The sequence below is a fragment of the Pan troglodytes genome, chromosome 1 (genome assembly GCF_028858775.2).
Source record: "Pan troglodytes isolate AG18354 chromosome 1, NHGRI_mPanTro3-v2.0_pri, whole genome shotgun sequence".
Lineage (NCBI taxonomy): Eukaryota > Metazoa > Chordata > Mammalia > Primates > Hominidae > Pan > Pan troglodytes.
Window position 1 is genome coordinate 48134910 of NC_072398.2, and position 14666 is coordinate 48149575.

A 14666-nucleotide genomic window follows, 5' to 3' on the forward strand; every position below is an offset into this window, starting at 1 on the left:
GGGGGAGGGGGGAGGGATAGCATTAGGAGATATACCTAATGTTAAACGACGAGTTAATGGGTGCAGCACACCAACATGGCACATGTATACATATGTAACAAACCTGCACGTTGTGCACATGTACCCTAAAACTTAAAGTATAAAAAAAAAAAAAAAAAACTTTAGTGCAAGCGTCTGTTCATCTCTAGTCTCTCACTAAAACTCTGCAAGATCAGAGACTAGTTGACTCCTTCAGCACCATCCAGTACTGCCACAGCCCTGCCTAAGCACTCAACATGTTTAGCATTTACCTCCCATGAAAACGGGGACTGAAGACCAGGCTCCAAGGCCTGGCCTCTCACCAGAGCCACATCGGTATTCACGTCCCTCAGGTGGAGCACCAGGGGGACTAGCAAGTTGAGGATCTGGTGTTTCAAGGGGAAGACAAGGCCCCTCTTCTTGACCTTGGTCAAGAGACTCCCATAGATCTCAAAGGCTGCCAACCGCAGATGCTCTGACACCTGGGAGAGAAGACACGCATGCGTGGGGAAGCAGAAGCCATCACGTACCTGAGCTCCACCCCCGCCAACCCCACACTCCTGTGTCCATTCGCTCCCTCAAATGACCTGCTCTGACCCCCGCCTGCTGTGCTCTGTTCTCTTGCTCCATCTCACCCCTTCAGAAAGATACAAGGAGGGCAGGAGCAATCAAGTCCCTACAGAACAGTATCGTATTCAAGGTGAACGACCTTGAATCATTCTGCCAACTCTGTGAGGGGTTTTGTTTTTTGTTTTGTTTGAGACAGGATCTCGCTCTGTCGCCCAGGCTGGAGTGCATGGCACGATCACAGCTCACTGCAGCCTTGACCTCCTGGGCTCAAGCAATCCTCCTGCCTCAGCCTCCCAAATAGCTGGGGCCACAAGCGCATACCACCGGACTCAGCTAATTTGTTGTTGTTGTTGTTGTTGTTGTTGTTGTTAGAACGAGGCCTCACTATGTTGCCCAGGCTGATCTTGAACTCCTGGCCTCATGTGATCCACTGCCTCGGCCTCCCAATGTGCTGGGATTACAGGTGTGAGCCACCACACGCGGCCAACTCCCTTATTTTACAGATGCCTAGAGAAAGAAAATGACCCCAGAGAGGCCTTCACCTCCTCAAAGAAGGGCACCAGCGTGAAGGTGAGCTGGGTCAGGAAGGAGAAGGAGTGCTGCCAGGTGAGGTGGCTCAGGAGATTCTTCAGCACCAGCAAAGTCTCCAGTACGATGTTGCTGTTCGAGGAGTAGCAGCAGTTCAGCACATAGGGCTGGAGGATTCAGAGCCGCCTCACCTGCGGGAGACAGTGGCTCAGGGAATGGGGAGCTGGGGAAATAACTCCTGCCAAGCCAAGGAATTCTCATTTCAAGTCAATTCAGCCCCACAATTGAGAGCCACACTCTACTGCTTTTTCATTCCAGAGCTGGGACTGGCCCAGCATCTGGGTGGCCATCGGAGTGAGCTGCCCAGGAGGGCATTTGGGGAGGTACCTTGTGTCCATCATGAGGAAAGGGGAGAAAACAGAGGAGGCCCCCTCCTCCCACTACACTGTAAGTTTCCATCGCCACTGCGCTTCTCATCCCTGATGATGACAGCAATCTCCAAGGGACCTGGATGACATGTGTGAGATCCTGGGGTTAGCTTGGTCTATTCTCTGAAATGACCCATGAAAAAACTTCCTCAGGAGACCTTTCCTGGGAGGGAGAAATCATGAATGGCTCAAGCCCCAACTCCTGTCTGTGGTGTACTGGCCTCATGAGGATTTGCTCTCTTTTATCCCAAGAGTGTGTCCCACCCTATCTATAACTGGACACACCAGATGTTCCTTCTCCTGGTTACATCTCCTGAGCGCACACCCTTAGCCCCTGCCCCATTTTACCATGTTTTCATGCTTCGCAAAGACCTCTAGCATCTGCAGCAATGGCTTCACTGTGGCTGGCTCCTCACTCTTGAACCAGTTTGCCAGAATGCAGGTGGTGAAGTCATCCACTAAGGCTGCCACATCTGGGCACTGAAGCAGCTGGGGAAGGGAGACCAAGAAAGACAGGTGGGCAAGGAGAAAGAAAAATCCTCAATGACTTTGGACTAGGTTCCTACTCACTAGTAGGGAAATGTTCTTAAGGGTTTAGAATTGGTAGAGAGGCCAAAGCTTTAAGGGTGAATTTGCACCTGTCATCCCAGACGTCATTTATTCATTCTCCAAGTTTTCCTTAAGCATTTTCTTTTTTTGAGATGGAGTCTTGCTCTGTCGCCCAGGCCGGAGTGCAGTGGTATGATCTCGGCTCACTGCAACCTCCACCTCCCGGGTTCAAGCAATTCTCCTGCCTCAGCCTCCTGAGTAGCTGGGACTACAGGCATGTGCCACCACGCCCACCTAATTTTTGTATTTTTTAGTTGAGATGGGGTTTCAGAATGTTGACCAGTCTGATCTTGAACTCCTGACCTCAGGTGATCCACCCGCCTTAGCCTCCCAAAGTGCTGGGATTACAGGCATGAGCCACCACAAACCTGGCCCCTTAAACATTTTTTTTTTTTTCCAGATGGAGTCTCACTCTGTCGCCCAGGCTGGAGTGCAGTGGCACGATCTCGGCTCACTGCAACCTCCACCTCCCGGGTTCAAGCGATTCTCCTGCCTCAGCCTCCCGAGCAGCTGGGACCACAGGCATGTGGTATTTTTTGTAGAGAGGTGGGGTGTCACCATGTTGGCCAGGCTGGTCTCGAACTCCTGACCTCAGGTGATTCACCCGCCTAACCTCCCAAAGTGCTGGGATTACAGGTGTGAGCCACCACATCCAGCCCCATTAAGCATTTTTGATAAGGGAAACTGCAGGAGATAAAAGTAAGAAATGCACTCTGCCCTCAAAGATCCTAGCAATTCAGCTGGAGAGTCAAGACTTAGGTACATGAACGACCTAGTGAACATTTCAAGGCAATAACAATACTACACGAATTAAAAGCAAGTAAAAAATTATTATAAACAGGTGTTGATTCATCTAGGAAAAGATTGTGAAAGAGGTAGAACTTGGCCAGGTGTGGTGGCTCATGCCTGTAATCCCAGCACTTTGGGAGGCCGAGGTGGGCGGATCACCTGAGGTCAGGAGTTCGAGACCAGCATGGCCAATATGGTGAAACCCCGTCTCTACTAAAAATAAAAAAATTAGCTGGGCATGGTGGCAGGCGCCTGTAATCCCAACTACTTGGGAAGTTGAGGCAGGAGAATCGCTTGAACCCGGGAGGCGGAGGTTGCAGTGAGCCAAGATCATGCCATTGTACTCCAACCTGGGGGACAAGAGCGAAACTTTGTCTCCAAAAAAAATTAAAAAAAAAAAAAACAGAAAGAAAGAGGTAAAACTTGAACTGAACTTGAATAAAGAGAACTTCAATGAGCAAATGGGAGGGGAACGTAAACATGTGTGTGTTTAACGGGAAAAGGTGGGTATAGCAAAACAAGGGCGAAATGTAGGGATAAGCTAAGCGTAATGTAGTTGAGGGAAGGGCAACTGGGTGCTGGCCCGACTCCAGAGGAGGATCCCATTGGCAAGAAATGTTGGGCGTGGGAAATGTGTTGGGTTGACAGAAGGTCCTAGGAGGAGAGAGATCAGCATGTTATCTTTTGGAGTTGCTCTAGTCAACTGTGGCGGCTCACACCTGTAATCCCAACTACTCTGGAGGTTGAGGCAGGACAATCATTTAAAGCCAGGAGTTGGGGACCAGCCTGGGCAACATAGTGAGACTCCCTGTCTCTAAAAAAAGTTAAAATAATTGCTTCAAGCACAGGTAATAAGGGTCTGGACTAGGCCAGGGTAGTGGGAATGGAGAAAGGATGACCCTGAAGAACACTGCAAAGCACGTATTAGTCAGATTTACTGACGTGCTGAAAAAGCAAAAGAGAAAAGTCAAAGACAGTCCCCTAGAATAATAACTTTTTTAAAGGGAGGGGGAAAAAGGAGAATTATTAAGAAATCATTGTCGGCCAGGCGCAGTAGCTCACGCCTGTAATCCTAGCACTTTGGGAGGCCGAGGCAGACGGATCACCTGAGGTCGGGAGTTTGAGACCAGCCTGACCACCATAGAGAAACCCCATCTCTACTAAAAATACAAAATTAGCCGGGTGTGGTGGCACATGCCTGTAATCCCAGCTACTCAGGAGGCTGAGGCAGGAGGATCGCTTGAACCCAGGAGGTGGAGGTTGCAGTGAGCTGAGATCTTGTCATTGCACTCCAGCCTGGGCAACAAGAGCGAAACTCTGCCTCAACAAAAAACAAAAAACAAAAGAAAGAAAGAAAAAAGAAAAAGAAAGAAACCCTTGTAATGATCATTCAACAGCACTGGGGACTCCAGGCTCTGCTGGGTGATATCGAAAAGCGATGCTGACTCCAAGGCAGTCAGCCTTGGCTGCATGTTAGTGTCACTTGCAAAGCTATTAAAAATGCTGATTCTTGGACCCCACATCACCCCCAAGATTCTGAGTTAATTGTACTGAGTTGGCACCCAAGTATTAGTGTAAGTTCTCCTGGAGATATGAATATGCATCCAGGGTTGAGAACTCCTGCTCTAAGTGCACATGCTTTGGAATGAACATGCCAGATGGACACCTTGAGTCTGCACAGGTAGGCTGGCTCAGACTTACACATATCAGTACATTCACCTGGATAAACCAGCCTGGCATGCACTCTGTTTAAAAATAGACTAGCATGCACGTGATGGAAAACATTGCAATGGAAAAACATGTGTAGTCATGCAAATGGAAAATCAGAAATTAAATTAGTCTTGTAGACAAGAAAAAGCCAAACAATTCAATAGGACAATGGGCAAAGGACATGGGAAGGAATTCACAGAAAGGCGAATCCAAATCACAAAATTATACGCAGAATGTTCAAAATCAGTAGAAGCCAGGGATATGCAAACCAGAGCAGCAATGAGATACTGCTTTACACCAAGTCTGTCCAACGCACGGCCCACAGGCCCCACGCAGCCCTGGACAGCTTTGAATGTGGCCCAACACAAATTTGTAAACTTTCTTAAAACATTATGAGGTTTTTGCGATTTTTTTTTTTTTTAGCTCATCACCTACCATTAGTGTTAGTGTATTTTATGTGTGGCCCAAGACAATTCTTCCAATATGGCCCAGGGAAGCCAAAAGATTGGACACCCCTGCTTTATACCTGCCAGGAGGACAAACATCTAAAAAGAGTTAAGCTTTGTTGTTGGAAGAGATAGAGACACCGTTCTCTCACACTTCCCTGAGATAAATGTGAATTGTTAGTGCTTCTTTGGAAAACCATCTGTCAACATCTATTATGTGTGTGTGATTATTTGAGCATGCAGAAGGATACATACTTGGTTGCTTGCATCTGAGATACTGGGGAGATGAAGAGGTGGAGGTATAGACATAATGTGGTAGGAGGGGAGAAGGCAAAAGTAGAAGAGAAAAAAAAGACTGCACTTAAGAAATCAGTTTGTGGACCACTTGAGGTCAGAAGTTGAGGCCAGCCCGGTCAACATGGCAAAACCCTGTCTCTACTAAAAATACAAAAATTAGCCAGGCGTGCTGGCAGGCATCTGGAATCCCAGCTGCTCAGGAGGCTGAGAAAGGAGAATCACTTGAACCCGGAAGGTGGAAGTTGTAGTGAGCCAAGATCATGCCACTGCACTCCAGCCTGGGCAACAGAGCAATACTCCTTCTCAAAAATAAATAAATAAATAAATAGGCTGGGCCTAGTGGCTCACACCTGTAATCCCAACACTTTGGGAGGCTGAGGCGGGTGGATCACCTGAGGTCAGGAGTTTGAGACCAGCCTGGCCAACAGTGAAACCCCGTCTTTACTAAAAATACAAAAAATTAGCTGGGTGTGGTGGCAGGCGCCTGCAATCCCAGCTACTCAGGAGGCTGTGGCAGGAGAATTGCTTGAACCCGGGAGGTGGAGGTTGCAGTGAGCTGAGGTTGCGCCATTACACTCCAACTTGGGCAACAAGAGCAAAACTCCATCTCAAAAAATAAAATAAAATAAAAAAATAAACAGTTTGCATGGTTTACTTATTCGTATTATATGTGTATATAGATTATTTTAAATAACATTTATTGCTTGATGACTTGTGATATAGAAAATATCTTTTAAATAATAAAATAACATTTAAAAAGCCAAAATTCAATCAGATACATTTAAAATATATGTACTTGCTTTAGTGTGCATGTATGCATGCACATATGAATGTACATTTACATGTTAATAAAATGGCAAAGAAGTCTTCATTAACATCTCAGCAGTTTTCATCTGTCTTTGATTGGCAGTCAGGCAGATCCACCACCCTAATTTACCCTCTAGTTGAGTAAGTAACTTCTTAAATTCTCTGAGCCTCACTTTCGTTCTCTACAAAATAGAGGTAAATAACACCCTTTTCACAGAATTAGAGAGAATTAAAATAACAGAGCTCTGCTGTTTCTTGAGTACACTGAAGAAAAGCATACGACCTTTTCTGTTTTAAACGTTTCTACTTGTGATCATCTCAAGGAAATGAATAAAGATAATGAAGCAACAAACAGGGAGTGACAAAGGCTGTGAAATATTAGAAAGCTTTCTTAGCCATGGTCTCTCACTTAACAGATCTTGAATTACTTACTTACCTGGTACCTAAAACCCCATTGGCTTTCCACTTTAGAATCTACTGCTTCTCTCTCTGATTGCTAAGAATGGGGTTCACCCATCTCGCTACTGGGGTGCTCCTTCCAGCCTCTTCCCAAGCATGCTGACCTCCCCTCCCCGTTATCAGCCCGAAACCCCAATCAGAGTGGCAGATGAGCAAACGCTCTATCGTGTGTCCCCTTGTTTCAGCTGGGTATCAGACACTTGGGGGAACTTCTAGAGTGATTCTCAATCCTAGCTGTATTTTAGAGCATCCCTTTAAACCTGGGAGCTTCTAAAACGAACTGATGCCTAGACCCCATCCCAGATCGATTCAAATAGAAAAATTTGACAGAGAGTGAGGGACGGGGTGGGGGCTTGGCATTAGCATTTTTGAAACCTCCAGGGAGGATACTGATACGCAGCCAGGGTTCCCAATTACTGCTCTAAAGAGAGTGGCAGCTATCTCATGGTGGCCTCCTGTCCACCCGGGTTTGTGCCTTGTACTGTTTCCCAAAGCTGGGTCCAAGAATTTCCTGTGGCACAGCAACCACTGGAGTACTTTTAGAAAATTAAGACTTCGTCTGGATGTGGTGGCTCACGTCTGTAATCCCAGCACTTTGGGAGGCCAAGGTAGGCGGATCACCTGAGGTCAGGAGTTCGAGACCAGCCTGGCCAACATGGTGAAACCCTGTCTCTATTAAAAGTACAAAAATTAGTCGGGCCTGGTGGCACACGCCTGTAGTCCCAGCTTCTCGGGAGGCTGAGGCAGGAGAGTCACTTGAACCCAGGAGATGAAGGCTGCAGTGAGCCAAGTTCGTGCCATTGTACTCCAGCCTGGGCAACAGAACAAGACTCTGCCTCAAAAAAAAAAAAAAGAAAAGAGAAAAAGAAAATGAAGACTTCTGGAGGGTGGGCACAATGGCTTGTGCCTGTAATCCTAGCACTTTGGGAGGGGAGGCCAAGGCAGGCGGATCCCTTGAGACCAGGAGTTCGAGACCAGCCTGGCCAACATAGTGAAACTCCCTCTCTACTAAAAATACAAAAATTAGCTGGGCGTAATGGTGCGTGCCTGTAGTCCCAGCTACTCAGGAGTCTGAGGCAGGAGAATTGCTTAACCTGGGAAGCAAAAGTTGCAGTGAGCCGAGATCATGCCACTGCACTCCAGCCTGGGTGACAGAGAGACTCCATCTCAAAAAAAAAAAAAAAAACCACGACCAGCAAAAAAGGCTTCTTGGCCTTACCCCAGACTTCCTGAATCCAAGTCTCTGGGGACAGGGCCCAGGAATCTGCATTTTAAACAGCTTCCCTGAGATATGAAGTTCATAAATTATCGAGATCCACTGGACTGAGCCATCCCCTTCCAGTCAGGGTTCTGAATCCTACATGTCTCATTCCCATACCCTGAGCAAAAGTTCTGCCAACATGACATATATCCTTGAATGTGTATCTCAGCACCCCATACCAACATGTACAGATCAGCCTCTAGCAGTGGACACCTTCCAACAAGACACCAATGTCCTGTAATCCACATAAGGGCACACGATGACACACTGGGATAACATCAGTTTACATCCTAGTATTAGTAATGCATTATCTTCTATCTCTGTGGTTATGTTCAAAAGTAGTCCAGCCTCTGTTAAAAAAAAAAAAAAATCAGGTGGCTTGAATTTTAAAAGGATCCCATTTAAAGCTGTAGTGGGTCAGAAACTCTGAAATTCTCCCAAACACTGTTGGTGGAAGTCTAAATTGGTACAGCTCTACTGGAAAGCAATTTGGCATTATTGTTAAAAGTTATAGAAGACATTCATATTTTTTGAACCAATAGTTCCACTTATTATATTCAATAGTTAAGGAAATAATCTGTAATATGGGCAAAAACTTTCGCAGAGATGTTCATTAAAGTGTTATTTATAATTGTGTAAAATTGGAAACAGAATGTCGAATAAATTACAGATCATCTTTGTGATGAAACATTATATCACCATTAACATTTATGTTTATAGGCCAGGCATGGTGGCTCACAACTGTAATCCCAGCACTTTGGGAGGCCGAGATGGGAGGATCACTTGAGCCCAGGAGTTCAAGACCAGCCTGGGAAGTATAGTGAGACCACTTCTCCATATTAAAAAAAAAATTTTTTTTTAATTAGCCAAGCGTGGTGCTACATGCCTGTAGATCTCGCTACTCAGAAGGCTGAGGTGGGAGAATCACTTGAGAACAGGAGATGGAGGCTGCAGTGAGCCATGATCACACCACTGCACTCCAGCTTGGCCAAGAGAGTGAGACCCTGTCTCAAAAAATAAAATAAAACAAAATTTAAAAATGTATGTTACAAAGAACATGTAATGACATATACAGATATTTGAATAGAGCAGGATACAGAATATTAGTAGAAAATGATTTCAACTATCACACACGCACACAACCTGTATACAGGCAAAAACCTGAATGAATATGGTTTCCTCTGGGGATTATGCTTAGTGATGGTTTTATAATTTTTGATATACTTTTCCATATTTTCTAAATTTCCTATTTTTTTTCTGTCAGGTGGCTGAATTATATTGAGTCAATCAGGAATGCTAAGCAAGGATTAATTTTAAAAGGCTGCTCAAGGCTGAGGTGGTTGAAGGAGAGAGCTGTGTTCTTCTGTAAAGTCAGGGCAGAGTCAAACTGTCATGAGATTCAAGGAGGCACCAAAGCCCCCGGCTCAAGGTAACCAAATCAAGTGCCATTAGCCATGTCCCCCAACCCTTCCTAGCAGTGAATCAGTGGCCTTCCCAGGAGGTGTCTGTTGGACGTGGCTGTCTCACAGAGGGATCACCCTCACCTGCCCCCTCCCGCCAAGAGCCAGTCACCTCTGTCAGGAACACAAGGGCCGTTAAGTGATTCTTGCAGTCTGGGTCCTGGAGGAACCTGATGATGGAGCTGAAGAGGGGGCGGTTGTGCCAACAGTTATTGATGACCAGGGACCTATCAACAAGAGCACAGTGTTCAGGTGAGGCCTGGGCCGCAGGAGAGGGCCAAGTGAATGGACAGCCCTCCAGCCATGGACCCAGGTGCAGCTCACCTGGCCAGCAGAGTGACTCTGTCATAGTGTCTTTCAGGATTGACGAGCAGCCCCCAGACCCCATGTCTCTGAATAGAAGACACACAGTCCCCATATCCAGAACTTTGAATCAAGGTCTTCAGGGCCTCCATGGTAGAACTGGAGAAAGGGCCAAAAACAGATACTAAGTCATTCACCATCTGCGCTCCTCTCCCTCACTGACCACCTGCCCGACTCCCAAAGCTTTCTCAGGATCATGAACTGCTGGTGGTGGGACAGCCCCCAGAGATCCAGGCTAATATTTTACAAGTGAAGCAACTGAGGCCAAGAGAGATGTGGCATCTGCAAGGTGACACAGCGAGCCAGCAGAAGGGTAGGAATGCAATCCAGGTCTGTGGACCCAGATGTGTGTTTTATCCACAGTATTGATCTCATTTTGGTGCAGAATCTCTGCATCAGCCTAGTAGGCCAGGTTTAAAGAAGGAGTCTTTTCTAAAAAGTCCAGACAGCTGGACTCGCACCAGTAATCCCAGCAACACAGCAGGCTGAGAGAAGAGGATGGCTTGAGGCCAGGAGTTCAAGACCAGCTTGGGCAAAATAGCAAGACCCTGTCTCTAAAAAAATAAAATAATAAAATATAATTTTTTTAAGCCCAGGGACACTTCTTGAAATGATGCATGGAGAACATGTTAAATGCCCTGGCAGGAGGGTGTACAGAGGGTATTCAGGCTCAGTAGGCTGACACCAAGTCAGGCAAAGGTGCTAAGCTGATGGTCCCTGGAGCATAATCACTAGCAAACACCAAAGGTACCTTATGGGGTCCATCCATTCAGCTATGTGTTGCTGATCCTGGCTTATTTCAGCGTCCCCTTCAACCACCAAAAAGGAGATCTGGAACAGCAGGGCCATGAACAAGGAGGAGAAGAAGGACCGCACCTCCATCTGCCAACTGGGTTCCAGCAGGAGCTCATGGATGGCCCTGGTGGCCTTGGAGGGAGGAGGAGAGTGAAGCATTATCATATCTTCAACTCATAGGTCCTGTCACCAGGAAATCTCTTTCCACAACCCATCACCATGACAGACTTGCCCAGTAAAACCCATGCTGCTAGAGCAAGTGAACACTAAATTAGTGTGAGCCAGAAAAATAAAGGGCAATTTCTAGAATGTCATTGTTTTAAAGCGCTCTTCTAATCATGGTGGTTGTTTTAGTCTCTTACCATCTTTGAGAGTTAAAGAGCAGCTGGGAAATCCAGTTCTTCTATCTCCCTGACAAAGCAAAGTTAACTGGAAAACCCTCCCTGCAACCCAACTCCAAGACTGCCATTATACTGTTCTACCAAACACCGATACCTAAAAGGTCAAGGCCAAAGAGCCCAAGGCAGCCGAGAACAGGACAGCAGGGAGTCCCCTTCCCCACCCCGGCCCCCCTCTGCTGGCCTTCCCATACAATCAATGGTGAGATCTCTGTTCTGTGGCTGGGCTCCTGGTCCTTTGGTGTCCAGTGTGGAGTCAGCCTCTGGAGCAGGTAGTCCACGATCATTTCGTAGCCTTTGGGGAAGGATGCCAGGATTTCCCAGGGTTTGCAAACCCCCCTGCAGAGTCAGAAACCCACGGACACAGTTACCCACTCCAGGTAACCCACTCTCCACAGGCCCCACAGTGCTTCCAGGGGAGGCGACTCTAGGCTCCTTTGCCCAGGCCCCTAGCTCCCCTGGTTTCTTCCTCCTTTCTTGTCTCTCTCTTCATTATCCCCTCTCTCTTTTTCCTTCTATTCCTTTCATCTTGCCATCACCTCCAGACCTCCCTGTTCTCTGTCATCTCACACAAATCTGGAAATGTTCACTTGGTCTATGAACCTGGTTTGAGAAAATATCTGAGGCCAAAGCTTGTTGTCCACACTTGAATGTGTCAGATCAGTGAGAAGAGCCTCCCTGTGGGTCCCTTATCTCTGGCCTGTCCAAGCTTTCACTACCCACCCACCCTCAGACCACTGCATCTGTCTTCCAGGCTTTCCCCTGTCATCCTTAATACCCAGCATGACCACACCCCTCTTCAGGCCAGGTCTGATCACCAGCCCCGCACAGCACCCCCAGCCTCACCCCATACACAAGCTCTCTCTCCTCTATCATTGGGCACATGCCTTTCCCTTTGCCTACCATGTCTCCCCTCTCATTTTTACCTGGCAAAATCACACTCAGAAGAAAAGTACATATCTGAAAAGCATTTGCTACAAATAACATAAAATTTTAAGAAAATGTGCTTAATGTCCTCAAGAAGTCATGGCCTTTTTGAAACAGGAGGGGAAAGCATTGAGGAAATGAAGGTGAGATAAAAGGTGAAGACAGACTTTCACAGCTGGCAAACAATACACGCATGCTCTGGGGACAAAAACAAGAGAGAAAAAATGAGTCGTCAGTGAAAGAATGGCAATGAGACTGACAGCCAACTTCTCCACAGAAACAGTGGAGAGCAGAAGACAGTGGGATAAACCTTCCAAGTGTGGAACAAAAATAAACATCAACCCACAAGTTCCCAGCAAATCTATCATTTAATGCAGATTTGCTTTATTTGTAGATAAACAAAAATAGATGGTTTGATCAATAGAGCCTCGCTAGAGGATAAACTCCTAAATAATACCTTTAGAGGTATTGTTTTCTCTTTCCCATTTAGGGAAAAGAAAAATAATTTCCTAAGGAAAGTTTGAGGTGCAAGGGATGGTGAGCAAATAAAATGGTAAATATGCCTATAAATCTAAACACAATATTAGAGTAAGAATGAGCATAACAGCACTGTTAATAATAGCAAGAAGCTGGAAACAACAAATAGTCATTAAAAAAATGGGTAAAATAAGTTTGTAGTTATCGTACAATGAGATATTATAAAACAATTAAATAAGCTTGGTCTGGCTGAGTGAGGTGGCTCACACCTGCAATCCCAGCACTTTGGGAGGCCGAGGAGGGAGGATTGCTTGAGCCCAGGAGCTCAAGACCAGCCTGGGTGACATGGTGAGACCCATCTGTACTTGAAAAATATACAAAAAAGGAAAATAAATAAATAAACAAGCCTGGTCTAATAGATGACTTTGCATGCAGTAGAGAATATAAATTTATTTCAAATAGCCATTAAACATATAGTAAAATTGATAACATTAATCTTCCTGGTCTATACACACAAAAGAACCCCTCAACACATTCTCAAAAGGAGAAGACATTTAGATCATATTTTCCAGTTATCATCCAATAAAACTAGAAAAAGGTGATCAAAATATCTAACCACTTGGAAATTAAAAGGTTAAAGAAAGAAACCTGTATACATTTGTATAAATATGTCATTAGATGTTGTAATGGCATTTGGTATTTCAAAGCCTATTTTTTATTTTTCAAAAAACTCAGCAGATTTTACCATTTCTTTGTGTTGAAAGCATTCAAAAGCCTCTCCTCTGGCTGTTTTGTAATATATGATACCTTACTGTTGACCACAGTCACTCTACTATGCCAGAACTTTTTCTTCCTATCAGATTATAACTTTGTCCAGCCGGGTGCAGTGGCTCACCCTGTAATCCCAGCACTTCAGGAGGCCAAGGCAGGCAGATCACCTGAGGTCAGGAGTTTGAGACCGGCCTGGCCAACATGATGAAATCTCATCTCTACTGAAAATTCAAAAATTAGCTGTGCATGGTGGTACAGGCTTGTAATCCCAACTCCTCGGGAGGCAGGCAAATCGCTTGAACCCAGGAGACAGAGGTTGCAGTGAACCAAGATTGCACCACTGCACTCCAGCCTGGGCTACAGAGCGAGACTCTGTCTCAAACCACCCCCGACCCAAAAGAAAACACTCTAATTATATGATATCAACCTTTTATTAAACAATTCCACATGAGTGGAAAAAAAATACTCAGCAGATATAGACTAGAAAGACACTTCCTTCTCATGATAAAGGAAATTAACAACAAGCAATCCTAATTTCCCTAGTAAGAGAGTCTACACAATCTGCTAGGACAGAGCAAGTCCACTCCAGCCCAGCTCTCGCACCAGTTAAAACTAAAAACACTGGACAAATACAAAAAGCAACTACCTCCCAACGCTGGAAAAACAACATTTGAGTGAGTTTCCCAGAATTCTTTTTTCTCTATTATCTTCCAGCTTTGACCCGAAGGTGACCCGAGTGCTGAACTATGCAGCAGGCACAGGCAACAAAATCTCTTAGTAAAACTCTGTCTCTCCGGCCAGAGGACTGGGAAAATGGGTCCTTGTGAGTTGGAGAAGTATGGGTGGAATCTTTGTTTCTTTCTTTCTTTGTCTCTTTCCTCTCCCAAGCTCTGTCCTGAGAGTGAGTCCAGATGCAGAGCTGCACAGCAGAAGCAGTTGGGGCAGCAACAAAAGCACCTAACACAAGGCACTGTGGCCCGCTGAGTGTAGGGGTGGGGGAAGTGCTATTTTTTTTTCTCTCTCTCTTTTTTCTCATTTCATCACCCTGAAGCCAGATCCAGTTGTGCAGCTGTAGCAGCACAGGCAGCTAAAACTCTGAGAGATGGCCGGGTGCATTGGCTCACACCCATAATCCCAACACTTTGGAAGGCCAAGGCAGAAGGACCCCTTGAGGCCAGGAGTTCAAGACCAGCCTGAGCAACATAGTGAGATCCATTCTCTAAAAAATGAATTTAAAAAATAGCGGGCATGGTGGCACATGCCTGTAGTCCTAGCTACTTGAGGGCTGAGGCAGGAGGATCACTTGAGCCCAGGAGTTCTAGGTTGCAGTGAGCTATGATCACGTCACTGCACTCTAGCCCGAGTAACAGAGCACGACCCTGTCTAAAAATAATAATAATAATACTTCAAGTAGACATTTTAATCATGCTGCATGAGGTAAAGATGTACATAACTGAAATAAATGGAAAGGTCTGGAGTGGTAGATCACACTTGTAATCCCAGCACTTTGCGAGGCTGAGGCAGGAGATCACTTCAGCCCAGGAGTTCAAGAC

At 45.9% G+C, this 14666-nt stretch overlaps 1 protein-coding gene across 2 annotated transcripts in view; it reads right to left on the reverse strand.

Moving 5' to 3' along the window:
* Positions 1-1219: 1219 nt before the first annotated feature.
* LOC469634 (uncharacterized) overlaps positions 1220-14666 on the reverse strand; it is a 41771-nt gene continuing 28324 nt past the window's right edge. Inside the window, exons 7-13 of one of the 2 annotated variants that reach the window (XM_016935431.4) lie at positions 11133-11277; positions 10497-10672; positions 9707-9844; positions 9495-9609; positions 1893-2033; positions 1504-1623; positions 1220-1307 (exon numbers count right to left, since the gene is read on the reverse strand). In XM_016935431.4, the coding sequence (XP_016790920.2) occupies positions 1293-1307; positions 1504-1623; positions 1893-2033; positions 9495-9609; positions 9707-9844; positions 10497-10672; positions 11133-11277 (850 nt within the window). In that variant the 3' untranslated portion in view covers positions 1220-1292. Of the gene's footprint in view, positions 1624-1892; positions 2034-9494; positions 9610-9706; positions 9845-10496; positions 10673-11132; positions 11278-14666 lie in introns of both variants that reach the window. The other variant, XM_016935419.4, reaches the window with a different exon arrangement.